Source organism: Gorilla gorilla, chromosome 9 (assembly GCF_029281585.2).
Source record: "Gorilla gorilla gorilla isolate KB3781 chromosome 9, NHGRI_mGorGor1-v2.1_pri, whole genome shotgun sequence".
In the NCBI taxonomy this organism is placed as follows: domain Eukaryota; kingdom Metazoa; phylum Chordata; class Mammalia; order Primates; family Hominidae; genus Gorilla; species Gorilla gorilla.
Genome location: NC_073233.2, coordinates 124,753,352 through 124,778,564, shown reverse-complemented (window position 1 = coordinate 124,778,564; position 25,213 = coordinate 124,753,352). Strand labels below are relative to the sequence as shown.

At 53.4% G+C, this 25,213-nt stretch overlaps 4 protein-coding genes across 11 annotated transcripts in view; 3 read left to right on the top strand and 1 right to left on the bottom strand.

Moving 5' to 3' along the window:
- Positions 1–2,069, top strand: part of SIK3 (SIK family kinase 3) — a 263,876-nt gene extending 261,807 nt beyond the window's left edge. For all 8 annotated transcript variants that reach the window (XR_008669499.2, XR_008669500.2, XR_008669501.2 and 5 more), the window contains 2 exons: positions 1,717–1,779; positions 1,967–2,069. The gene's annotated coding sequence lies outside the window, so the exon portion shown is untranslated. The remainder of the gene's footprint in view (positions 1–1,716; positions 1,780–1,966) is intronic.
- Positions 1,512–3,373, top strand: APOA1 (apolipoprotein A1). The gene is made up of 4 exons (XM_004052182.4): positions 1,512–1,523; positions 1,717–1,779; positions 1,967–2,123; positions 2,713–3,373. The coding sequence occupies exons 2-4, from the start codon at positions 1,737–1,739 to the stop codon at positions 3,314–3,316; spliced, it is 804 nt and encodes a 267-aa protein (XP_004052230.1). The 5' UTR covers positions 1,512–1,523; positions 1,717–1,736; the 3' UTR covers positions 3,317–3,373.
- Positions 3,374–6,038: 2,665 nt separating this feature from the next.
- APOC3 (apolipoprotein C3) lies at positions 6,039–9,186 on the bottom strand. Its single transcript, XM_004052180.2, has 4 exons — positions 9,106–9,186; positions 8,409–8,476; positions 8,150–8,273; positions 6,039–6,348 (listed from the first exon to the last, which is right to left on the bottom strand). The coding sequence occupies exons 2-4, from the start codon at positions 8,461–8,463 to the stop codon at positions 6,228–6,230; spliced, it is 300 nt and encodes a 99-aa protein (XP_004052228.1). The 5' UTR covers positions 8,464–8,476; positions 9,106–9,186; the 3' UTR covers positions 6,039–6,227.
- Positions 9,187–15,713: 6,527 nt separating this feature from the next.
- Positions 15,714–18,329, top strand: APOA4 (apolipoprotein A4). The gene is made up of 3 exons (XM_004052179.5): positions 15,714–15,875; positions 16,232–16,358; positions 17,136–18,329. Exons 1-3 carry the CDS (start codon positions 15,827–15,829, stop codon positions 18,148–18,150), a joined length of 1,191 nt encoding a protein of 396 aa, XP_004052227.1. The 5' UTR covers positions 15,714–15,826; the 3' UTR covers positions 18,151–18,329.
- The last annotated feature ends 6,884 nt before the right edge of the window (positions 18,330–25,213 follow it).

Genomic DNA, 25,213 nt, shown 5'->3' with positions numbered 1-25,213 from the left:
ATCATAACTCATCCAGGGTCAGGCAGCTGGATTTGAACCTGCCTGACCCTTAGATTTGAGGTTTTCCGGCTCCAGAATCTTCTCTGAAGTGAAAGGCGTGAGGCCGACCACTCCCTGATCTGGTAAACAGAGATGTCAGCCTGGTTTCTAGTGTTAGGGAGTTTCCTGGAGTGATGGTACAGGGTACATTTCTGCCCTGCATCCCAAGTCCAGAGACTGGGTTCTAGGTCCAGCCTTGCTTCTAACTCCCTGAGAGATGACAGCCTCTGGGCAAAGTCCCTCTGTGCTCTTCAGTCTCTTCATCTGTGAGATGGTGGCATGGGGAGAGGCTGGAGTGATGTCACAGTTCCTCTCAGCCTGCATCACAGGCTCTAGGACTCAGGTCCTATCAGTAACCTGCTGGGGGAGGTCTGGGCCTTCCAGGAGAAACCTGACAAGATGGTGCTGCAAACACCAACGGACACACAGCACTTTACATTCACAGGCTGTCTCAGGGGCCTCCAACAACCCTGACCATTCTTGCCCCATTTTGCAGATAGAAAACCGAGGCTCAGAGAGATTATATAACTTGCCCATGATCTTCCTCCAGCAAGATGGAGGCCAAGTGAAATGAGAAAGCAGGTCTCCTGCCACTTCCTTTGCCCAGAGGTCTTCTCCCCACACCAGGGCTTCCCAAGGGCTGAGATCCAGTCACACCTGTGCGTGATCAAATATAAGTGTGAACAATGCAAAGGGAGACGTCTTCAATCTAAGGGGCTTCAATTCTGTAATGTAATTCTGAGATTATGCCCTTTTTTGTTAAAGTCTTTCCTTTTTGAAGTGATGGTCACTGTAGATGGTGAGGGTTTTTTGGAGGCGGACAATATCTTTACATGACAAAATTAAAAGTTGGCAGCTCCGAATTGATCTCTGGAGTGTTTTGAAATGCAAGAGGTCTCCGAAACCTCAGTCTGGGAGCCATGGAGGGCTCTCCCCTCTCCCCAGGTTTACCAGTTTGGGAGGCTTGGAGAGAGGCCTGGAGGACCTGCTGGGGACTAAAGAAGAGCACTGGTGGGAGGACAGGGCGGGGGAAGGGGAGGGGAGTGAAGTAGTCTCCCTGGAATGCTGGTGGTGGGGGAAGCAGTCTCCTTGGTGGAGGAGTCCCAGCGTCCCTCCTCTCCCCTCCTCTGCCAACACAATGGACAATGGCAACTGCCCACACACTCCCATGGAGGGGAAGGGGATGAGTGCAGGGAACCCCGACCCCACCCGGGGGACCTGCAAGCAAGCCTGCAGACACTCCCCTCCCACCCCCACTGAACCCTTGACCCCTGCCCTGCAGCCCCCGCAGCTTGCTGTTTGCCCACTCTATTTGCCCAGCCCCAGGGACAGAGCTGATCCTTGAACTCTTAAGTTCCACATTGCCAGGACCAGTGAGCAGCAACAGGGCCGGGGCTGGGCTTATCAGCCTCCCAGCCCAGCCCCTGGCTGCAGACATAAATAGGCCCTGCAAGAGCTGGCTGCTTAGAGACTGCGAGAAGGAGGTGCGTCCTGCTGCCTGCCCCGGTCACTCTGGCTCCCCAGCTCGAGGTTCAGGCCTTGCCTCAGGCCGGGCCTCTGGGTACCTGCTTCTCCCGCTCTGTGCCCTTCTCCTCACCTGGCTGCAATGAGTGGGGGAGCATGGGGCTTCTGCATGCTGAAGGCACCCCACTCAGCCAGGCCCTTCTTCTCCTCCAGGTCCCCCACGGCCCTTCAGGATGAAAGCTGCGGTGCTGACCTTGGCCGTGCTCTTCCTGACGGGTAGGTGTCCCCTAACCTAGGGAGCCAACCATCGGGGGGCTTTCTCCCTAAACCCCTGTGGCCCACCCTCCTGGGCAGAGGCAGCAGGTTTCTCACTGGCCCCCTCTCCCCCACCTCCAAGCTTGGCCTTTCAGCTCAGATCTCAGCCCACAGCTGGCCTGATCTGGGTCTCCTCTCCCACCCTCAGGGAGCCAGGCTCGGCATTTCTGGCAGCAAGATGAACCCCCCCAGAGCCCCTGGGATCGAGTGAAGGACCTGGCCACTGTGTACGTGGATGTGCTTAAAGACAGCGGCAGAGACTATGTGTCCCAGTTTGAAGGCTCCGCCTTGGGAAAACAGCTAAAGTAAGGACCCAGCCTGGGGTTGAGGGCAGGGGCAGGGGGCAGAGGCCTGTGGGATGATGTTGAAGCCAGACTGGCCGAGTCCTCACCTAACATCTGATGAGCTGGGCCCCACAGATGGTCTGGATGGAGAAACCGGAATGGGATCTCCAGGCATGGTCACAGCCCATGTCCCCTGCAAAGGACAGACCAGGGCTGCCCGATGCGTGATCACAGAGCCACATTGTGCCTGCAAGTGTAGCAGGCCCCTTTCCCTTCTTCACCACCTCCTCTGCTCCTGCCCAGCAAGACTGTGGGCTGTCTTCGGAGAGGAGAATGCGCTGGAGGCATAGAAGCGAGGTCCTTCAAGGGCCCACTTTGGAGACCAACTTAACTGGGCACCAGTCCCAGCTCTGTCTCCTTTTTAGCTCCTCTCTGTGCCTCGGTCCAGCTGCACAACGGGGCATGGCCTGGCGGGGCAGGGGTGTTGGTTGAGAGTGTACTGGAAATGCTAGGCCACTGCACCTCCGCGGACAGGTGTCAGCCAGGGCTCACCCCTGATAGGCTGGGGCGCTGGGAGGCCAGCCCTCAACCCTTCTGTCTCACCCTCCAGCCTAAAGCTCCTTGACAACTGGGACAGCGTGACCTCCACCTTCAGCAAGCTGCGCGAACAGCTCGGCCCTGTGACCCAGGAGTTCTGGGATAACCTGGAAAAGGAGACAGAGGGCCTGAGGCAGGAGATGAGCAAGGATCTGGAGGAGGTGAAGGCCAAGGTGCAGCCCTACCTGGACGACTTCCAGAAGAAGTGGCAGGAGGAGATGGAGCTCTACCGCCAGAAGGTGGAGCCGCTGCGCGCAGAGCTCCAAGAGGGCGCGCGCCAGAAGCTGCACGAGCTGCAAGAGAAGCTGAGCCCACTGGGCGAGGAGATGCGCGACCGCGCGCGCGCCCATGTGGACGCGCTGCGCACGCATCTGGCCCCCTACAGCGACGAGCTGCGCCAGCGCTTGGCCGCGCGCCTTGAGGCTCTCAAGGAGAACGGCGGCGCCAGACTGGCCGAGTACCACGCCAAGGCCACCGAGCATCTGAGCACGCTCAGCGAGAAGGCCAAGCCCGCGCTCGAGGACCTCCGCCAGGGCCTGCTGCCCGTGCTGGAGAGCTTCAAGGTCAGCTTCCTGAGCGCTCTCGAGGAGTACACTAAGAAGCTCAACACCCAGTGAGGCGCCCGCCGCCGCCCCCCTTCCCGGTGCTCAGAATAAACGTTTCCAAAGTGGGAAGCAGCTTCTTTCTTTTGGGAGAATAGAGGGGGGTGCGGGGACATCAGGGGGAGCCCGGGTGGGGCCTTTGGCCCTGGAGCAGGGACTTCCTGCCGGATCTCAACAACTCCGTGCCCAGACTGGGCGTCTTAGGGCCAAGATCGACGTTGGAGGACCTGCTGGACGCCTGGCTGCTTACGAGTGAGGGAGTAGAGTCTGCCTTAGCAAGGCTCAAGTAGAAAGGAAGTCACAGCGGACCAGGCAAAGCCACAGACAATCCAAGGCCAAGTGCCCTGAAAGGGGCTCAAACAAGGCCTGCAGCCCTGTCTGAGGCGGGCCAGGAAACAGGGTTGCTTTAGCTGGGAGCAGTGGGTTCCCCGTCCCCAGAGGTGTGTCCGTATAGAGCCTTCTCCAGCCCAGCCGCTGTCAGCGGGGCGGGACGGAGCGGGGCGGCCTCAGGGAGCCACTGGGATTGGGGTTTGGTCCCGGGTGCAAGTGAAGCGCTTGGAGTTTGCGCCTGTCCTCCTTTACTAATTCAACAACCTCTCAAACAGACACTTCCCTTTTCTTCTCACAAGGCCAGTATCCCCCTCCCACTACTCCCATCCCACCCAGAAACAGCCGCGGCTTCCTCAGGCACAGCAGTGGAAGCCAGTCCTCCACCCCCTGCGGCTCCGTGCCATGCCACCCCCTCTTTCTGCCAGCCCTGGCAGAAGCTGGCCTGAGTAAGAAAATTCACCACCACCTCTTGCAGGTACATTTTTATTTCCAAGATGCTCTCATATCTGTGCTCTCACTGCATCCTCCCTTCCCCACATCCTGGCTAGATTGCCATCAGACGCAGAGCATGGATGAGGACACTGAAGCCTGGACCTGTGACGTCGCTTGCCCAGTGAACAGCAGGATGGGCTAGGCAGCGCTTCTTAGACCCTGCACCCCTGGCCATCCATGATTATTGAAAAGAGTGTGCGGGTCGGGTGCGGTGGCTCAAGCCTGTAATCCCAGCACTTTGGGAGGCTGAGGCGGGCGTATCACTTCAGGCCAGGAGTTTGAGACCAGCCTGGCCAATATGGTGAAACCCTATCTCTACTAAAAATACAAAAAAAATCAGCTGGGCATGGTGGCTTGCACCCGTAATCCCAGCTACTAGGAAGGCTGAGGCAGGAGAATCGCTTGAACCTGGGAGGCAGAGGTCACAGTGAGCCGAAATCATGCCACTGCACTCCAGCCTGGGCGACGGAGCAAGACTCCAGCTAAAAAAAAAAAAAAAAAAAAAAAAGAGTGTGTGGCCTGGCACTCAAGTTCACATGGGTGTGCAGGCATGCCTGTGTATTCTCACATGACCTCCCTGCTCACGGTCCCTCCTTGCACTCATGTCTGAATGTCCCCGCATGCACGCACATGGCTTCACAGATCTGGGCAGTGCCTTCCCTACCCTCTCTCTGCAAGGCCTTTTGCCCCCTCATGCAGGCCCCTGGATAATCGGCCCCATCCCCATGTCCCCATCTCCAGTGTATCTTAGCTACCCTAGGTAAAGGAGTGGGCTTTTTAGTTCCTAACCTTCCAGAGCTACAACAGCAGTCATCCAGCCAGGTCTGGGTGGGAACATTTTCTAGATACGGGTACTGAGATCTCTCAGCCCAGAGAGAAGCCCTGGGGAATTTTCAGAGAGAAAGCAGTCTCCAGGTGGGGCTGGATGTACTGATGCCACTGAGACCTGTAAAGGAGTCCCTAACACCTGACATAGGAGTGACAAAACTGTTTTCTGCACCAACTGAGCAGAATACACGCAGCTGACCTGGGCTCAAGGTCTGGCCCTGCCACGTGCTGGCTCTGTGATGCTGGCCAAGTGCATTCGCCTCTCTGGGCCACAGTTTTTTGATCTGAAGAGTGGAGCCCTACTCAAGCCATCTGCAGCTCTCGGGCTCTCTGACCTGACATCTTTCGGGTGGTGGGGACACAAAGGAAGCAGCCTCTATTGGGAGACCTTGTGCTTCTTTTTGGTCCCAGGACACTGCCCCCCACCACTCCAGTCCGGGTCCCAAGGGCCCAGTCATCTCAACTGTAATGATGACAACATTGATCAGGCATCTTTACATGCAGGTGCTGTGCCAAACGGTTCGAACGCTCTCTCATTTCAATCTCACGGCAAACCTACGGTGGAGGGGGTACGGTTGTATCCACTTTACATGTAAGAAACTGAGGCTGATATCAAGTGGTGGAGCCAAGAATAGTGCCTTGTTGCATCTTACTCCAACCTCTAGCCCATCCGGCCTCCTCCCTTCACGTGCGCCTAAGAGGGCTAAGTGGCCTGGATAGGGGAGGTCAGCTCCACAGTTTTGCGTAAACACACACAGTCTCAACTCTGATGACAACTTAAGTGCCAGGCATAGTGGCTGGCATGGGGCACACACTCAAGTCATGTTGTGCAGCACCTAACAGTTTATCAAAGTATCAGCAAACTTACTGTCCTGTTTGACCTTCCGCACAAACCTGTCAAGGAAGGCAGGGTACGGAGGGTGATTCCTACCTTAGAGATGAAGAAACTGAGGCCCAGCTACCAGAAGGTGGATAGAGCGCTGGCCTCCAGGCCTGCCTGACCTGGAGTCTGTCCAGTGCCCACCCACAGAACAGCCTCGGCCCTTTCCCATGCCCAGACACAGATGGCACACTTGCGACGGCCCACTCATAGCAGCTTCTTGTCCAGCTTTATTGGGAGGACAGCATGCCTGGAGGGGGGGCCAGGCATGAGGTGGGGTAGGAGAGCACTGAGAATACTGTCCCTTTTAAGCAACCTACAGGGGCAGCCCTGGAGATTGCAGGACCCAAGGAGCTGGCAGGATGGATAGGCAGGTGGACTTAGGGTATTGAGGTCTCAGGCAGCCTCGGCTGAAGTTGGTCTGACCTCAGGGTCCAAATCCCAGAACTCAGAGAACTTGTCCTTAACGGTGCTCCAGTAGTCTTTCAGGGAACTGAAGCCATCGGTCACCCAGCCCCTAAATCAGTCAGGGGAAGCAACAGAGCAGGGCATGAGAAATCCTCTGTAGGCAACCATGGGATCCACACCCATGTCCCCACTGGACGACACCAGTCAGGACCCCACCACCCTCTCATCTTCACTGGACGACAGCCCTGAGACCTCAGGCAGGAATCCCCCACAGCTGCCACCCTGGGAGAAGAGATATCCTTGCAGGAACCCCAGCACAAGTCAAACCCTGCCATCTCCAGGTCACCTCAGATGTTTATGCCCCTGGGCCTGAGGCACAAAGTGACAGGGCGGGGAGATGTGAAAGGTCAAGGCTGTCATTGTTTTCTGTGCACACAGCACCGCCTGGAGTTGCACAACCTGGTGGCTCTGAGCAGGGTAGGACAGAGGGAGGCGGCCTCTCATGTGGAAAGTCATTGGAGGATTGATTAGTTGTGTGATCTGGGGCAGGTCACCTAATCGCTCTGAGCCTCAATTTTCTCATCTGCAAAGTGAGAAAATAACACCTACCCCAAAGCCGGTTCTGGGGACTAAGAATGTTTATGAACACCTCTGCTATGCCAGCTAATGCCAGTCAGGGTGAGGTGGAGAAGGTAGTAGGGGAGAGGAGAGGACTGATGGGCAGGGGCAGGATGGGAGAGGAAGGACACACTTCTGCTCACACTGGCCCCAGGTCTTAGAACAAAGCAGAAGCACTCACAGGCTTGAATTGGGTCAGGTGGGGCCTCCCAAGGCAAACCCCTAGCCCAGGGGTCCCCAACCCCCAAGTCATAGATAGGTACTGGTCCATGGACTGTTAGGAGCTGGGCTGCACAGCATGAAGTGAGTGGTGGGTGAGTGAGCAATACCGCCTGAGCTCCGCCTCCTGTCAGATCAGGTGGCCTTACATTCTCATAGGAGTGTGAACCCTATTGTGAACTGCACATGCCAGGGATCTAGGTGGAGGGCTCCTTATGAGAATCTAATGCCTGATGATCTGAGGTGGAACAGTTTCATCCCAAAACCATCCCCGCTGGCCCATGGAAAAATTGTCTATCACAAAACTGGTCCCTGGTGCCAAAAAGGCTGAGGACCACTGCTCTAGCCAGACCTTCAGAAAAGGAAAATGGGGCCAGGCGCAGTGGCTCATGCCTGTAATCCCAGCACTTTGGGAGGCTGAGGCAGGCGGATCACCTGAGGTCAGGAATTCAAGACCAACCTGGCCAACATGGTGAAACCCCATCTCTGCTAAAAATACAAAAATTAGCTGGGTGTGGTGGCGCGTGCCTATAATCCCAGCTACTTGGGAGGCTGAGGCAGGAGAATGGGTTGAACCCGGGAGATGGAGGTTGCAGTGAGCCGAGATGGCACCACTGCACTCCAGCCTGGGTGACAGAGGGAGACTCCATTAAAAAAAAAAAAGAAGAAGAAGAAAGAAAGAGAGAAAGAAAGAGAGGGAAAGAAAGAAAAAGAAAGAAAGAGAAAGAAAGGAAAGAAAGAAAGAAGAAAAGAAAGAAAAAAAGGAAAGAAAGAAAGAAAGAAATAGAGAAAGAAAGGGAAAGGAAAGGAAAATGGAAATGAGGGCTAAAACAGCGCACCCTAGGACTGCTCTGGGGAGAAAGGAGGGACCTGGGAGGAATGCAGTCTCAGCTCTGTCATCTCTCCTGCAGCAGCCTGACAAAGGCCCTGTGAGGAAAGAGGAGGCTGAAGAGGCACAGGCCCAGGGGAGGCTGGAGCACCTCCATTCCATTGTTGGGATCTCACCAGGGCAGGGGCAGGTGGGAATGGAGGCAGCTGGCAGGGTGGATGGGGAGGGAGGCCAGCGGGTGTACCTGGCCTGCTGGGCCACCTGGGACTCCTGCACGCTGCTCAGTGCATCCTTGGCGGTCTTGGTGGCGTGCTTCATGTAGCCCTGCATGAAGCTGAGAAGGGAGGTATCCTCGGCCTCCGAAGCTCCTGAGGAAAGAGCAGGGCTGAGTGGGGTGGATCGGCCTCTGGACGAGCCCTGGGCTCCTGCTTGACCACCCATTGGGACTGGGATCCCCAAGTTGCCTCCACCCTGCCCCCAGCCCAGTCCCACCAAGTGCTTACGGGCAGAGGCCAGGAGCGCCAGGAGGGCAACAACAAGGAGTACCCGGGGCTGCATGGCACCTCTGTTCCTGCAAGGAAGTGTCCTGTGAGGGGCACCCCAGGTCCCCATGCCTCTGGACCCCTCCCTGGGGAGGTGGCATGGCCCCTAAGGTAGAACCTTAGCTGGGTCTGCCAGAAGGAGTAGGGGCCGGCTCCCTGCTAATATGGGCTCTCAGAAGGGGGACTGGTGAGGAGCGAGGAATCGAGGCCCAAAGGGAGGTGGGTGGGATGGAGCAGAAAACCCACCAGACTGAACATCAAGGCACCTGCGGTCTGGACTGATCTCCGTCCAGTCCAGCCAACATGCTGTGTGACTTTGGGTGATTTCTGGCCCTCTCCAGGCCTCAGTTTCCCTGTCTGGGGTAGAACTGGGCTGTCTAAGGCTTCCTCCAGCCCTAAGCCTGAAGAATGAGGGGGAAACCTGCACTTGGAGCCACTTCCAGCCCCACCCTCTATGTAGCTTTGGGCAAGTGACACCCCTCCCGGGCCTCCATGTTCTTCAGGTTATGATGAGGGGTGGGGGGCACCCGTCCAGCTCCGAGGCTTCCTTAGCTCTAGCAAGTGCTTCTCCAGGCTTGCTGGCTGGGCTGGGCAGGGAGCTCCTCTTGCCCCTCTTCATCCTCCTCCCCTCCTCTTTCCCCTCCCCAGAGGGCATTACCTGGAGCAGCTGCCTCTAGGGATGAACTGAGCAGACAGGCAGGAGGGTTCTGACCTGTTTTATATCATCTCCAGGGCAGCAGGCACTGAGGACCCAGGGTGCTGGGCAAAGGTCACCTGCTGACCAGTGGAGATGAGGGCCTGAGGCAGGGTGGCCAGATGCAGCAAGCGGGTGGGAGAGTTGGGAAATCCCTAGGAGACTGAGTCCACGCTGCTGTCCCGCCAGCCCTGCAGCCCAGATGAGCTCAGGAACTGGGGGTGGGCCTGGGGAGCCCTCATTCCTTCCTAGCTGACTGGCTCCCCAGGGAGAGGCTGGTGAGAGGGGAAATGGCTTGGACATAGGCCAGGGGCCTCGGGCCCATCTCAGCCCTTCACACTGGAATTTCAGGCCCCTCCCTCCACCAGCCCCAAACCCTGAACACAGCCTGGAGTAGAGGGGTGAGGGGCTTCTTCAGACTTGAGAGCAAGTGGGTGGCTTGGGCTGGGGGGTGTTTGGAGTAAAGGCACAGAAGACCAGGCATCAGTGGCTCCGGCAAGGCCTGGTGACAGGGCTGAGCTCTCACAGCCCCTCCCAGCACCTCCATCTCTGGGTTTCAATCCAGGCAGGCAAGCACTGCTCACCCAGCAGCCCCCCACCCGCCCCCACCCTGTGTGCCCCACCGCCGCCTCCCCATGAGTGCAGGGCAGGGGTTGGTGGAGAAGGGCCAAGGCCGCTCAGAGCCCGAGGCCTTTGTCCCTCCCTCCACCAGGCTCCCTATTTTGCCCTCTGGACCCACTGATAACATCCCCTGGGGGAGGAGCTAGTCTCATGTCTGGGGCCCTCCCCAGCCCCCACCAGGACTGATTCTCTCGTTCACCTTCCTGGGTTCCTCAGTGGGGCTGGGGGAAGAGCAGCCCTCACTGCCCCTGGCTGTGGGAGCAACTGGGAGGAACAAGGTCTGGTGAGGAGAGGGCACAGAGGAGTTCTGCGGGGAGTCGGTGGTCCAGGAGGGGCCGCTGACCCTTCTCGGGGCTGAGATGTCCCCTGGGCCCACAGTGAAGCCGCAGCAGGGATGGCAGGATGAGGGGGCCTGTCTTCCAGATGCTGACACCTTGGAGCCAGGACATCTTAGGCTTAAATGATGCCTTTGGCACTTAATAGGACCCAGGCCACATAGACAACATCTCAGAGCCTCAATTTTCTGAGGATAAAATGGGGCTAGAATACTGATTTCCCAGAGTGGTGCTGAAAAGGAAGTGAGATAGAGGAGTACAAAGCAGCGGGTCCACGGAGGGACTCACACCTCCCTCTCCCTCCTAACGCTGTGCCCTTCCCAGACAGCAGAGTCTGCAGGCAGAAGGAGCCTCTAACATAAAAAATAGAGCTCTGGCAGCAAGCTGTCCTCTCAGAAGTAACTAACACCACAGTATGAAATCAGAGGCCTGAGAAAGTGGCCCGGCTCTGCCCTCAGAATTCTTTATCAGTGGGTGAGACTTGGAATTCCTCTATTAGCGATCCATTCCTGGCTGGGCACAGTGGCTCATGCCTGTAATCCCAGCACTTTGGGAGGCTGGGACGGACGGATATCTGAGGCCAGGAGTTCGAGACCACCCTGGGCAACATGGCGAAACCCAGTCTCTACTAAAAATACAAAAAATTAGCCGAGCATGGTGATGCACGCCTGTAGTCCCAGCTACTCAGGAGGCTGAGGCACGAGAATTGCTTGAACCCCGGAGGTGGAGGTTGCAGTGAGCAGAGATCGCACCATTGCACTCCAGTGACAGAGCTAGACTTGGTCTAAAAAAGAGAGAGAGAGAGAGATTCATTCCTTTGACTTAAGACTTTGTTTTCTGTTAAAATGCAAATAGAACCCCGTGAAGTAGACATTAAGTCCATTTTATAGGTTAAAAACCTAAGGCTCTAAGGGCTCCAAGTGCACAGCCCATTAGTAGTAAGGCTGGGAACCTTAATCCAGGTCTTCACACACCCTAGGCAAATACCAGACGGCTTAGAGCACTGAGACCCCTATAGAGGCATCAGTCACACGCCCAGAACAAACCTGTCTCAAGTCTCCTACAGACTTTGGTGGTGGGGTAGAAGGTGAAGAAGTGGTCACTGGAGGATTTGGTATTGGGGATGCCCTTTCCTCTTCTGCTGCGGCCTGCTCCATAGCCCCAGAGGCAAAGGCACAGTGGGGACCCAGATCCAGGCAGCGGCAGGCAACAAGGTCCATGGGCCCGGGCGTGCTAGAATGGGCTGGCGGGGTCCCGTGGCCCCAGACCCTCCAAGCCTTTCCATCTGTGCAGAGGGTCTGGCGGAGACTGGCCTCTCTCTCCTGCATGGCAACGGACCCAGGGAGGTCAGGACGTGTGGGTAGAGAGACCTGGCAGGGTGCTGAGGTAGATGTAGCACACCTCCAGGAAGCCTGGTACCTTGTCTTCTTCCAAGGGCTTGGTACCTGTGAATACCTGTGGCCCCTCACCAATAGTCCAGCCTGCACCTCGGCAGGGGGTCTCTTGGTGGCCAGCCTGAGCTGCCCCTCTCTCCCATCATGGCTCCCCTGGGATGAAGACTGCTCCAGGGAGAGGCCAGTGGTAGATGGGAGGAAGAGGGGATTTGACCATCCGGGGCCAAAAATGGTCCTCTGGGGTTGGGCTGTTTCACCTTGTGTCCAGGTGAGGTTTAGTACATGAGCCCCATGCTCCATGCCCTTCCCACCAGGCTGGGCTGGGCAGCCCTGATTCAGACCTGTTGGCTAGAGGCCCTTGTTCATCACACATCATCATGCTGGAAGTTCCTCCTAGTATCTCACCCAGATCCCTCCTATGGCAACAGGAGCTGTCCTTTAGTTCTGCCCGGGGAAGGGCCCCTTGAAGAATACGTGAGGCACATGTCCGTGTGACCTGCCTGTCCCTGGCTGGATCTGAGTTGTCTGCTCCTGACTCTGACCTCTGGACTGACCCCTGGTTTGATCCCTGTGTGGTTGGCCAGGAGGGGTGGCTGTAGCTAATGCTGAGCTATCAGCCTCATTGCCTCACCAATCATTAAGTCTGCCTGTTGCACAGATAAGGAGAGGCTTGGAGAGGCGATGTCTCCCTCGAGATCACACAGGCCTTTCATGCCCACTAAGGTGGACGTCCCTGACTCACAGGACCAGGCCTGGCTGGAAGGCAGTCTGCTCTTCCCATCAGCTACTTGCACCCTCTAAGACAGAGCACAGGGGGCTCTCGTTCTCTTCCTGCTCCCCAAAACAAATCCATCTACAGATTGATGCAAAACATACCCTCAGACTTTGGGAAGTAAATACATTCATTAACAGGTCACGTCCCCGCCACGTTGAAAGGCAGCAGGTCCCCTCGTGAGCGTGGGTGCACGCATGGGCTGTGCCAGTCCCTTGGTTCTTAGTGATTTGCATACTTCTGTGAATCCACACACACTCTGGTGGATGCTCTCGGACATGCTCAAATGGTGCAGGCGCTCCCAGCATGGGTGCACCCAGGCGGGTGGGTGAGACAGAAGCGCCTCTGGACCTCTCACATGCTAGCGGCACCTGCTGCTAGGACTGTAAGTCCCGGAGGTCAAACTGTGGCTGAGGTGTCGTTCGTGACTCAGTCTCCTCCTCCCTCTGGCCTGGGGAAGGGACAGGAGCACTGAGTACTGACCTTTGCTCCCGCTGCAAGCTGGACTGTGCCTGATTCGGGAGCAGGTTTGGGACCGATGGGTTCCAGGGAGGTGAGCCTTGCAGGCGTAAGACGTGGCTAACATTTAGTGATCACTTTTACTATGTGCCAGACATTGTTGCAAGCACTATAAGATTATCTCAGTGAATCCTCACAGCCTATGTCTCACCAAGGTAACTGAGGCTCAGAGAGGTTATGAGACTTGCCCAAGGACACACAGGCAGTATGTGTTGGAGCCTGGATGCCAAGCCAGGGAGTGGACTCCAGCATCTGACCCCAACAATCACGGAGAGATGGCACAGGCTGCATCAAAAAGGAGGCAGCATGGTAGTGTGGGGACCACTACAGGGCAGTGGGGACCCAGCAGAAGGGGTGCCAGAGTCAGGAGGTCATTTGACTGCCTTTGACCCTAGGAAACATTAAGCCACTTCTGGAAACTGAAAAAATGAACACAAAGCAAATTAGAGTTAGTACAATTGTGGTCTACTCTGATGGCGTTCATTTTTACAAATAAATGTAGCTCACTGTTGTCAGGCACTGCACTCACCGACAGGAGCCAATAGTGCGACGTGCTGGATGTCACCTCATAGTCACTGGGAGTGGTGTGGTCCGGCAGAGGGACCCATGCTGACGTGGTGTGTCACCTTCTCAGTGGATGTTTGTGTGTGATTATGCATGCAGCCTCATTTAGAGATCCAATAGACATCTAAGTAGAAGACCTCGTGGGCACCACCACCATTGCCCTCCATCCCCCAATGGGAGGTCCCCTGAGAGCCTCAGGTCCCAAGATTCTGCTCAAGCCAGCTGCTCCTGCCCAGGGAGTGTGGCTGGGGGGCAAGAAGGGCAGGAGTCAGGCCTCAGGCTGGTCCCACCCATCACCCTGCCTCTGGCCCACCTGGCGCCCCTCAGAGGGCTGAGTCTCACTCTGCCACTCTCACTAGAGGAGGGAGCACTCTGCTACCCCCCCTGCTTTGCTCCAAATCAGGAACACAGTATGATTATTATACAGTATGATTATTATAATAACAGCAACTATTTTTCAGAGCTTACTCTGTGCCAGGAGCTCTATAGGCAGCCCTCTGTATCCTTGGTTTCTGTGTCCATGGATTCAACCAACCTTGGATTGAAAATAATTTTTTAGGCCGGGCGTGGTGGCTCACGCCTGTAATCTCAGCACTTTGGGAGGCCGAGGTGGGCGGATCACGAGTTCAGGAGATCGAGACCATCCTGGCTAACACGGCGAAACCCTGTCTCTACTAAAAATACAGAAAAAAAAAAAAAAAATTAGCCGGGTGTGGTGGCGGGCACCTATGGTCCCAGCTACTCGGGAGGCTGAGGCAGGAGAATGGCGTGAACCCGGGAGGCAGAGCTTGCAGTGAGCCGAGATCATGCCACTGCACTCCAGCCTGGGTGACAGAGCAAGACTCCATCTCAAAAAAAAAAATATATATATATATATATTATATATATATATATATATATATTTTTTTTTAAATTGCATCTGTGGGCCAGGTGCAGTGGCTCATGCCTGTAAGCCCAGCATTTTAGGAGGCAGAGATCGGAGGATCACTTGAGGCCAGGAGTTGGAGACCAGCCTGAGTAACATAGTGAAACCCCATCTCCATTAAAAACAATGTTTTAAAAAAATTGCATCTGGGCAGGGCGCAGTGGCTCACGCCTATAAGCCCAGCACTTTGGGAGGCCCCCATGGGAGGATTGCTTGAGGCCAGGAGTTGGAGACCAGCCTGAGCAACATGGTGAAACCCCGTCTCTTCTGGAAATACACAAATTAGCTGGGCGTGATGGTGGGTGCCTATAATCCCAGCTACTCAGGAGGCTGAGGCAGGAGAATCACTTGAACCTGGGGGGCAGAGATTGCAGTGAGCTAAGATCGTGCCACTGCACTCCAGCCTGGGTGACAGAGTGAGACTCCATCTCAAAAAAAAAAAAATTGCACCTGTACTAAACATATACAGAGTTTTTTGGTGATTATCTCCTAAATAATACAGTATAACAACCATTCACACGGCATTTCCATCGTATTAGGTACTATAAGTAATCTAGAGATTTAAAGTATGTGGGAGGCTGTGCTTAGGTTATATGCAAATACTATGCCATTTTATATCAAGGACTTGAACATCCATGGATTTTGGTATCTGCAGAGGGTCCTGGAATCAATTTCCCATGGAGACTGAGAGATGACCGTACTACCCACTTCGCAAGCAATGTCTTCTTTAATGTACTGAACCATCCCATTGTTCAGAGGAGAAACTGAAGCTCAGGGCTTTGAATAACTAGACCAAGGAGGCACAGCATGGGAGTGGGACATGAAGCACTCTACAATTAAACCTTTCAGGACAAGGCCCTGTCTCCCACACCCATCTGCCCAAAGGCTCTCCAGGGCCCCCTCCTCTTGGGTGTACCTTGACAAGAGACCTAGATTTTAGCTCACTATGCTGTCTGCAGTCCTGGATGGTCCCACTCCAGTGTCTGGTGCTCTGAGATGGAGTCAGCATTAGTGGCGGATGTGGAGACTGGGGGGACCTGTCTTCACTGGGGTAGACAGAGGAGATGTGGACTTTGCCCCCCATGAGCCCGGCACAAACCCAGAGCTGCCAGCAGGGCCTCAAGGCATCAGTCCCGGGCTCATGGGCTCCCTGAGGTGTTTCTCCTACTGTTTTCCGTTCCCCTCCTCCCTTCCATGCTGAGGTTGGTGGGGTGGGGGTGGGGGTGCCCATGCACGGAACAGCCACCACTTCTAACTATCGCCTAAGCCCTGGTCTGCTGTCAGCTTCCACGTAGTCTCAGGGTCACAAAAGTCCAACAGGCCTCTTGGGAATGTGTCACCTTCCAGCGTGGAGTCACACTCAGGAAGGAGGCGGGGAGGGCAGCCGGGGGGGTGGTGATAGGGAGAGAGTTTAAATGTCTGGCTGGCTCTGAGCTTCAGTCAGTTCCCACAGCAGCGCAGGTGAGCTCTCCTGAGGACCTCTCTGTCAGCTCCCCTGATTGTAGGGAGGATCCAGTGTGGCAAGAAACTCCTCCAGCCCAGCAAGCAGCTCAGGATGTTCCTGAAGGCCGTGGTCCTGACCCTGGCCCTGGTGGCTGTCACCGGTGAGTAGAAGCTGTCTTTGGATGGCACTCCTGGGCTGCTGCTCTGAGTAGTGCAGGATGGAGGCTGGGCCAAAGCAAAAGGACACTTCTGAGTGCCCATCAGCCCCCAGCTGGACATGAGGTCTGCCTGGCTGCCAAGTGGCTCACAGGAGAGCTGGCCCAGTCACAGTGGTGGGCCCACTGGCATTCGTGCTATACCAGTTTCACATATCCTGTGGCTTCCAAAAAGCTAAGCTCAGACAGGGAAAATGGCAGGTTGAGGCACCCCCACCATCATCCAGTCTGCAGCTCAGAGCTGGAGCAGAGGGGCCACAAAGGAGATGGGGCCTCATGAATTGCTCTCTGTTACCACCCAGGAGCCAGGGCTGAGGTCAGTGCTGACCAGGTGGCCATGGTGATGTGGGACTACTTCAGCCAGCTGAGCAACAATGCCAAGGAGGCCGTGGAACATCTCCAGAAATCTGAACTCACCCAGCAACTCAAGTAAGAGGGACTACAGTGTGCGGTGGTGACGGGGAATTCTTAAAGGCCATGCAATGTATTGGCAAGGGTTGAGCTTAGAGACAGGAGCCCTGAGCTTAGGATACCCACTGCCCTGCCACTAACTGGTCGGGCCTCTGAACCTAGGATTCACATATGTAAACTGGAAGTTTGGACCGAATAATCCCTGACATGTCCTTTTGCTTTGACGTTCTAGAGTTTGACAAATGGCCACATCCTATCATTCAGGCTCATGGAAGAGAGGGAGGGAGGAAAATGTCACGTGAGCTGATTTCTAATACGTTTCAGAAAGACAGGCCCCAGTGGAATCAAGGGGAGGGAGGTGGGAATATTTGGGAGGCCCCTGGGCACAGGCAAGGAAAGCAGCACCTTGTGCCACTGGAAGACCCCAGCAGAGGTCAAGAAGACAACATTGTGTTACACAACGTGATCCTATGGCCCAGAACACTCCCGCTGGGAAGGACCTCAAAGTCCCACCCTGTGCAGACAAGGAGGGGAAAGCAAACTGCTGGAGGTGACATGGTGGGTAGATTCTGAGACAAACTCTGTGGGAGATCCCGAGATAGAAATTCAGCATCGTAACTTAGTCTGTGACACCCATCCTCTCCAATCTGAACCACCATAGGGAGGGTGAACTCGGTACCCCTGGGCACTCACCTGTCCTAGCAAGTGTGCATAAGGCGAGTGGTATACAAGCAGACGAAGTCTTGCCATGTAAATGCCAAGTGTAACGTGGCCTCCTTGTGCCCTTCCCCACAGTGCCCTCTTCCAGGACAAACTTGGAGAAGTGAACACTTACGCAGGTGACCTGCAGAAGAAGCTGGTGCCCTTTGCCACTGAGCTGCATGAACGCCTGGCCAAGGACTCAGAGAAACTGAAGGAGGAGATTCGGAAGGAGCTGGAGGAGCTGAGGGCCCGGCTGCTGCCCCATGCCAATGAGGTGAGCCAGAAGATCGGGGACAACGTGCGAGAGCTTCAGCAGCGCCTGGAGCCCTACGCGGACCAGCTGCGCACCCAGGTCAACACGCAGGCCGAGCAGCTGCGGCGCCAGCTGATCCCCTACACAGAGCGCATGGAGAGAGTGCTGCGGGAGAACGCCGACAGCCTGCGGGCCTCGCTGAGGCCCCACGCCGACGAGCTCAAGGCCAAGATCGACCAGAACGTGGAGGAGCTCAAGGGACGCCTTACGCCCTACGCCGACGAATTCAAAGTCAAGATTGACCAGACCGTGGAGGAGCTGCGCCGCAGCCTGGCTCCCTATGCTCAGGACACGCAGGAGAAGCTCAACCACCAGCTGGAGGGCCTGGCCTTCCAGATGAAGAAGAACGCCGAGGAGCTCAAGGCCAGGATCTCGGCCAGTGCCGAGGAGCTGCGGCAGAGGCTGGCGCCCTTGGCCGAGGACGTGCGTGGCAACCTGAGGGGCAACACCGAGGGGCTGCAGAAGTCACTGGCAGAGCTGGGTGGGCACCTGGACCAGCAGGTGGAGGAGTTCCGACGCCGGGTGGAGCCCTACGGGGAAAACTTCAACAAAGCCCTGGTGCAGCAGATGGAACAGCTCAGGCAGAAGCTGGGCCCCTATGCGGGGGACGTGGAAGGCCATTTGAGCTTCCTGGAGAAGGACCTGAGGGACAAGGTCAACTCCTTCTTCAGCACCTTCAAGGAGAAAGAGAGCCAGGACAAGACCCTCTCCCTCCCCGAGCTGGAGCAACAGCAGGAACAGCAGCAGGAGCAGCCCCAGGAGCAGGTGCAGATGCTGGCCCCTTTGGAGAGCTGAGCTGCCCCTGGTGCACTGGCCCCACCCTCGTGGACACCTGCCCTGCCCTGCCACCTGTCTGTCTGTCTGTCCCAAAGAAGTTCTGGTATGAACTTGAGGACACATGTCCAGTGGGAGGTGAGACCATCTCTCAATATTCAATAAAGCTGCTGAGAATCTAGCCTCAACTGGTTGCCGGATGAATCCTCCTTGCAGCTGGGGAGGTGGGGAGGTAACCATGACTGGGCAGAGCTTAGCAGCGGCCTGGCAGGAGACACCCAGGATTGGGGAGATGAGACTGCAGGAGAGGTAAGGGCCCGGTGGACTGGAGGCAAGTACATGGGGAGTCCTCTAAGGGGAGGCAGAAAAAGATGTCACACATTATCCCAAGACAAAATATGCAACCTACTTATATTCATTTAGCCAACAAATATGCATTGAATGCCTCCAATGCACCAGTCATTATTCTAGGCACCGGACAACCAGCAAACAGCTTTTGTGCAGCCGTGTGCCCGACTCTGCCTCACACTGAGGGGGACACCTGGAGGTGAGCAGAACAGGGTCCCTGGCCCTGGGGGGCTCACAGTACACTGGGGTAGATGGTTCCTCCTTGCATGAGATCTTCAGTGCCTTTAACTTATTCATGTAGTGTCATTTAACCCACCCCACCCCAGTTCCATTATGCAAGCGATTCATGCTTATTTCAGAACTTTCTTGACTGCTAAGCCTGTGGTCTCCATCCAGAATTGGGGATTGAGGCTTGGGGACCGAGACGAGTCTGGGGAGGAGGAGCACAGCAGGTGCTGGAGCCTGCGGGGCCCTGGTCTGCTCTGTCCAGGGGCCTCCTGCCAGGTGGCCTGCCAGTTTGGGGCTGAGTTTGCAGCCACTGGGGTTAGGGGCAGAGAGTCAGGGGGCCTGAGCAGTCTCATCAGCACAGCCAGCTGTGGGCAGCTGCAGCCTTGGAGTGGTCTCTCACCCCACCCTTAGAGACTCGAAAACCTCACAAGGAAAGAGCCAGTTCAAGCGTTTGTCTCAAACGACTCCACAGCCTAACTGTTACCTGTGGACCCCAGCCCTGCGAGTCTAGCCACCTCCCTTTCCTCTCCACAGGGGGATGCAGGCCCTTCAGGGCTTTCCTGGAAGAGGCCTGGAACAGGCTAAGGAGGAGGGGAAAGTCCCCTTGGAGGGTGTCCTGGGGCCTCCTCCTTCCCTCTCAAGGTGCCCTCAGGGTAGTGGCCCCCAGCATGGTCTGGCCCAGGCCTATACCCCTCTGGCCCCTGGTGCTGGCCTGGTGGGAGGGATGTATGCTTGGGAATCAGACAAACCTAGGTTTGAATCCTGGCTTTTTGACCGACTACTGGGTGATGTGGGGCAAATAATTGAGCTTCTTTTGGAAGACATGGGTAATGACAATCCTCTGCTTAGAGAGGAGTTGTGCTGAAGGTTTGATGGAGCAACGGAGTCAAGCACTTAACATCAGGCACAGAATAACCGTGCAATAGCTGGTGCTGCAGTAAATGCGACTTCCTCATCCCGCTCACCTCCAGGCCACACTCTATTAATGAGACCGCCACAGCTGGCCAAGGGTAGACCCCCGGGTCTCCCCTGCCCCAGCTGCTCTCGCTCCTGCATACCAGGCCAGTAAGGCTGCTGCGGCCACTTTGATACCTACCCCCACTAGAAGCACAGGAACCTATAGGGAAACACCTTGACAAACCCACCAGGCACCTGGAGGTTTACTGGATGGCTTTAGGAAAGGGCCAATGAGGCCAAAGAGAGCAACGAGGCACCAAGAGCAAGTGAGATGCACGGTGGGCCAGGTTCCAAGAGGGTCTGGAAGCTTCTGAGATGCTCTCAGACCTCACCTGAGTGCTGCCTGGTTTAGTGCTGACTCCAGAACCCCTGGGGGCCTCAGTGTCTCCCAGAACTTGGTTCTTAATATGAACCCTGGGCCGGGCACGGTGGCTCATGCCTGTAATCCCAGCACTTTGGGAGGCTGAGGCGGGCGGATCATGAGGTGAAGAGATCAAGACCATCCTGGCCAACATGGTGAAACTCCGTCTCTACTAAAAATACAAAAAATTAGCCGGGCGTGGTGGCGGGCTCCTGTAATCCCAGCTACTTGGGAGGCTGAGGCAGGAGAATCGCTTGAACCCAGGAGGTGGAGGTTGCAGTGAGCCAAGATCGCGCCATTGCACCACTCCAGCCTGGGCAAAAAGAGCGAAACTCTGTCTCAGAAAAAAAAAAAAAAAAATATATATATATATATATATATATATTCCTATATATATTCCTATATATATTCATATATATATTCCTATATATTCCTATATATATTCCTATATATTCCTATATATATTCATATATATTCCTATATGTATTCATATATATATTCCTATATATTCATATATATATTCCTATATATTCATATATATATTCCTATATATTCCTATATATATTCCTATGTATTCCCATATAGGAATATATATTCCTATGTATTCCCATATAGGAATATATATTCCTATGTATTCCCATATAGGAATATATATTCCTATGTATTCCCATATAGGAATATATATTCCTATGTATTCCCATATAGGAATATATATTCCTATGTATTCCCATATAGGAATATATATTCCTATGTATTCCCATATAGGAATATATATTCCTATGTATTCCCATATAGGAATATATATTCCTATGTATTCCCATATAGGAATATATATTCCTATGTATTCATATAGATATTCATATATATTCATATAGATATTCATATATATTCATATAGATATTCATATATTCATATATATTAATATATTTGTATATTCATATATATTCATATATTCATATATATTCATATATTCATATATATTCATATAGATATTCATATATATATTCATATAGATATTCATATATATATTCATATATATTCATATAGATATTCATATATATTCATATAGATATTCATATAGATATTCATGTATAGATATTCATATAGATATTCATATATAGATATTCATATATATATTCATAGATATTCATATATATATTCATATATAGATATATAGATATTCATATAGATATATTCATATATATATGAATATATATATATATGAAACCTGGATTAGACCCGTGCACCTCTCCCACCACCCTTAGGGCCATCCTGCAGGTCTCTGAGGGTCCTGCCACAGTCCTCATCCTCCTGGATGAGGAATGCCTTCTCTTTCCTGTACCAAGATGTCTCATCAATCCCCTGGGTCTGGCAGATGTCTCTTGGTAGTAACTTTGCTTTTGGCTGCTGCAGTGAACTGAATGTTTGTGTCCCCCTAAATTCCTATGTTGCAATTCTAATCTGTAAGGTGATGGCATTAGGAGAGAAGGCATTTGGGAGGTGATCAGGTCATGAAGGGGGAGCCCTCATGAATGAGATTAGTGTCCTTATAAAAGAGGCCCCACAGAAATCCCTTGCCCCTTCCACATGCGAGGACACAGCGAGAAGGTGCCGTTTATGAACCAGGAAGTGGGCCCTCATCAGACACAGGATATGCTGGTGCCTTGCTCTTAGACTTCCCAGCCTCCAGGACTATGAGGAATAAATGTCTGTTGTTTGTAATCCACCCAATTTTTGGTGTCTCATTATAGTAGCCCAAAAGATCTAAGACACTTTCCCAGCCTCTGAAGCTCTCCTGTTTTGTTTCGAAAGTGTCTCGTTGATGAGTTTTGGTGGGAGTCAGAGGCTGCCTCCATTACAGACACTAACAACTCCAGTCGCCTGCCTTCTGGCCTCCCTTACCTCCAGCATGGGACATGGGACCTATGCTCAGCAAATCAGATGTAATTGCCCCAGACTGGTGTAAAGAAACAGAGACAGTGGAGAATCTTTTCTGGGGTGGGCAGGAACAGTGCGGCAGCAACAGGCAGCTTGCGGCCAGGCTAGAGCCTCAGGCCAGGGACCAGGCGTGGCAGTGGCTGGTGGGCAAACTGGGCTGTCCCCATCTTGGCTCAGTGGTGACAGCACAGCCGTCCCCATCACTCTAGTTCTGTGGCATGAGCATGGCCATGTTTCTCCCTCAGCTCCCCTTATTCTTGTTTATTTTCCAAACCAAGTATTCCAGCTTTCCTAGACATTTCCTCGAAATTCCTGGAAATATGTCAGTAAGTTCATCTTCTGATTATGTCTTCCAGAGTAGGTTTCTGTGGCTAGCAATTAAAAACCTTGATTGAGGCCAGGCGTGATGGATCACGCCTGTAATCCCAGCACTTTGGGAGACTGAGGTGGGTGAATCACCTGAGATAGGGAGTTCGAGACCAGCCTGGCCAACATGGTGAAACCCCCGTCTCCACTAAAAATACAAAAATTAACTAGGTGTGGTGGCACACGCCTGTAATCCCAGCTACTCAGGAGGCTGAGGCAGGAAAATTGCTTGAACCCAGGAGGTGGAGGTTGCAGTGAGCTGAGATCACGCCATTGCACTCCAGCCTGGGTGAAAGAGCAAGACTCTGTCTCAAAAACAAACAAACACACACACATCACTTTGATTGACACACCCCTTCCCTCTTAGGGATGTTTCTCTTGCTTTGGGCCTTGGAAGACACACCCTCATCTCTGGCCTGTTCCAGTTGGTCAATTGGTTTGTCTGAGGTACACTTATTAGTCCTCATTAGGGTTGGTCCCATCTTCCAAGGAAAGCAGCCTTCCTCCTGTTCTGAGCTAGCATGTGGACTTAGTCCCCTGTGGCCAGTCAGTCCTCTGCTCCTCTCCAGCGGCTGAGCTGACTGGGGACCTGGGCAACAGCCTCCACCTGCCCTTCTCAGAGATTCTCTAACAGCTGGTCTCAGATCTCTCATGAGGTCCTGAGTTCAAGCAAAACACTCTGGTTTGGTTTGGGGAATCTATTTATGGGAAGATCTCCAAGATATTTTATGAAAAAAAAAAAAAAAGCAAGGTTTCAACTATTATGTACTTTACAACCCGGTCAAGGAACACACGTGCATATTTGTATGTGAACGTGTAAGGAAGTGAAAATCCTGTTAGCTTAACAGTTAGACCTAGAATACCTCTGAAAGAGAAAATGTCATTGACAGTGCATGCTAGCTGTTGACGAGGACACCCAGAGGAACTGGCTGGAAAGAGACCACAAGACAGAGAGATGGAGTCAATTGTTCCGTGCTTTCCCTGCACTGGCATTTGAGGTGGTAATGAAGAGTAGGAAAGGAGGGGAGGTCACAGAAGGGAAAACAGGGAATACATGAGGAGGTGAAAGCCCCCTACAAATGATGGCCAATAAGAAATACCCAGTGGCAACGGTTGTAGAGCTTTTCAATGCAAGGATGGCAATTCATTGCTGACTGCAATGCTGGTAGTGTGAGGTGCTTTTAAAAACCACCTTATATTACCATATTGACTCATGTAATTCTCATGATCGACCATCACATCAAAGACACAATAGATGAGGAAGAGGCATTTCAGAATAGTGAGGTACATTACCTAGCAAGTGGTGGAATGGGATTTTTTTTTTTTTTTTTTAACCAGCGCTTTGGGAGGCCGAGGCGGGCAGATCATTTGAGGTCAGGAGTTCAAGACCAGCCTGGCCAACATGGCGAAACCCCCTCCTCTATTAAAAATACAAAAATTGGCTGGGCTTTGTGGTGTGTGCTTGCAATCTCAGCTGCTAGGGAGGCTGAGGCAGGAGAATCGCCTGAACTCGGGAGACGGAGATTTCAGTGAGCCGAGATCATGCCACCGCCAGCCTGGGTGACAGAGTGAGACTCTGTCTCCAAAAAAAAAAAAAAAGAAGAGAAAGAAAAAAATATGCCATTTTAGGCCAGGTGTGGTGGCTCACACCTGTAATCCCAGCACTTTGGGAGGCTGAGACAGGTGGATTGCTTGAGCCTAGGAGTTCGAGACCAGCCTGGCAACATGGCGAAACCTTGTCTCTACAAAAAATACAAAAATTAGCCAAGTGTGGTGGTGCACACCTGTGGTCCAAGCTACTCGAGAGACTGAGGTGGGAGGATTGCTTGAGCCCAGGAGGTTGAGGCTGGGGTGAGTTGAGATCATGCCACAGCACTCCAGCCTGGGCAACAGAGGAAGACCCTGTCTCAAAAAAAAAAAAAGAAGAAGAAGAAAAGAAAAAAACGCCACCATTTTAGTATTACTTTTATAACATAAAATTTACCATTTAAACTATTTATAGGTGTTCAAGTCAGTGGCATTAATTACATTTACAATGTTGTGCAACCACCGCCACCACTATTTCCGAAAATTTTTTCATCACCCCAAACAGAAAACTCTATCCATTAAGCAATTGTGAAAACTGCCGCTATGAATGTGGGTGTACACATGTCTTTCCAGTCCTTGCTCTCAATTCTTCTGAGCAAATATCCAGAAGTAGAATTGCTGGGTCACGCGGTAATTCTATATTTAAATTTTGGAGGAACCGCCAAACTGTTTTTTATAGTAGTGGCACCATTTCACATTCCCACTGGTGACGCCCAGGGTTCCAATTTCTTCACAGCCTCTCCAACGCTTGTTGTTTTCTGTTATTTTTTGGTTTTGTTTTATTTTGTTTTTAACAATAGTCATCCTGAGAGTAGTACTTTTAAAACCAGAAATAAGTAAGAAAAGAAATATTCCCCAGAGCTTCTCCAGGCTACAGCCTATGCCACCAGGAAAGACTGAATCATTGAGACCCATAGGAGAGCGTGTGCTGGGAGGTCCCTGTGGGCACCAGGGAGGTGTGTTTGAACTCCAGCCCAGCCCACATTAGCTTACCCAACAGTCCCCCAGAGCCAGCACAATTTCAGGCCATAATCTCCCTGGTCACCACTGGCTCCTCAGGTGACTTGGAGGTAGATGACTCCTCTGTGGGCCTGGGTTAGTGCCTCAAAGGCATGCTGACCAGCACTGGTTTGGGCCAGGCTGAGATGCTAGCCACACTCCTATGCCCATCCCCAAGTTCAAAGGTCAGAAGTCCTCTGAGAACGTCCAGGGTCACTACCCCTGAGGTCTCTGGTGTACTACGTGGTCCTGATTAGGGCAAAGGGAAGTGATCTGAGGGCCACTCTCTTCCTGTACATA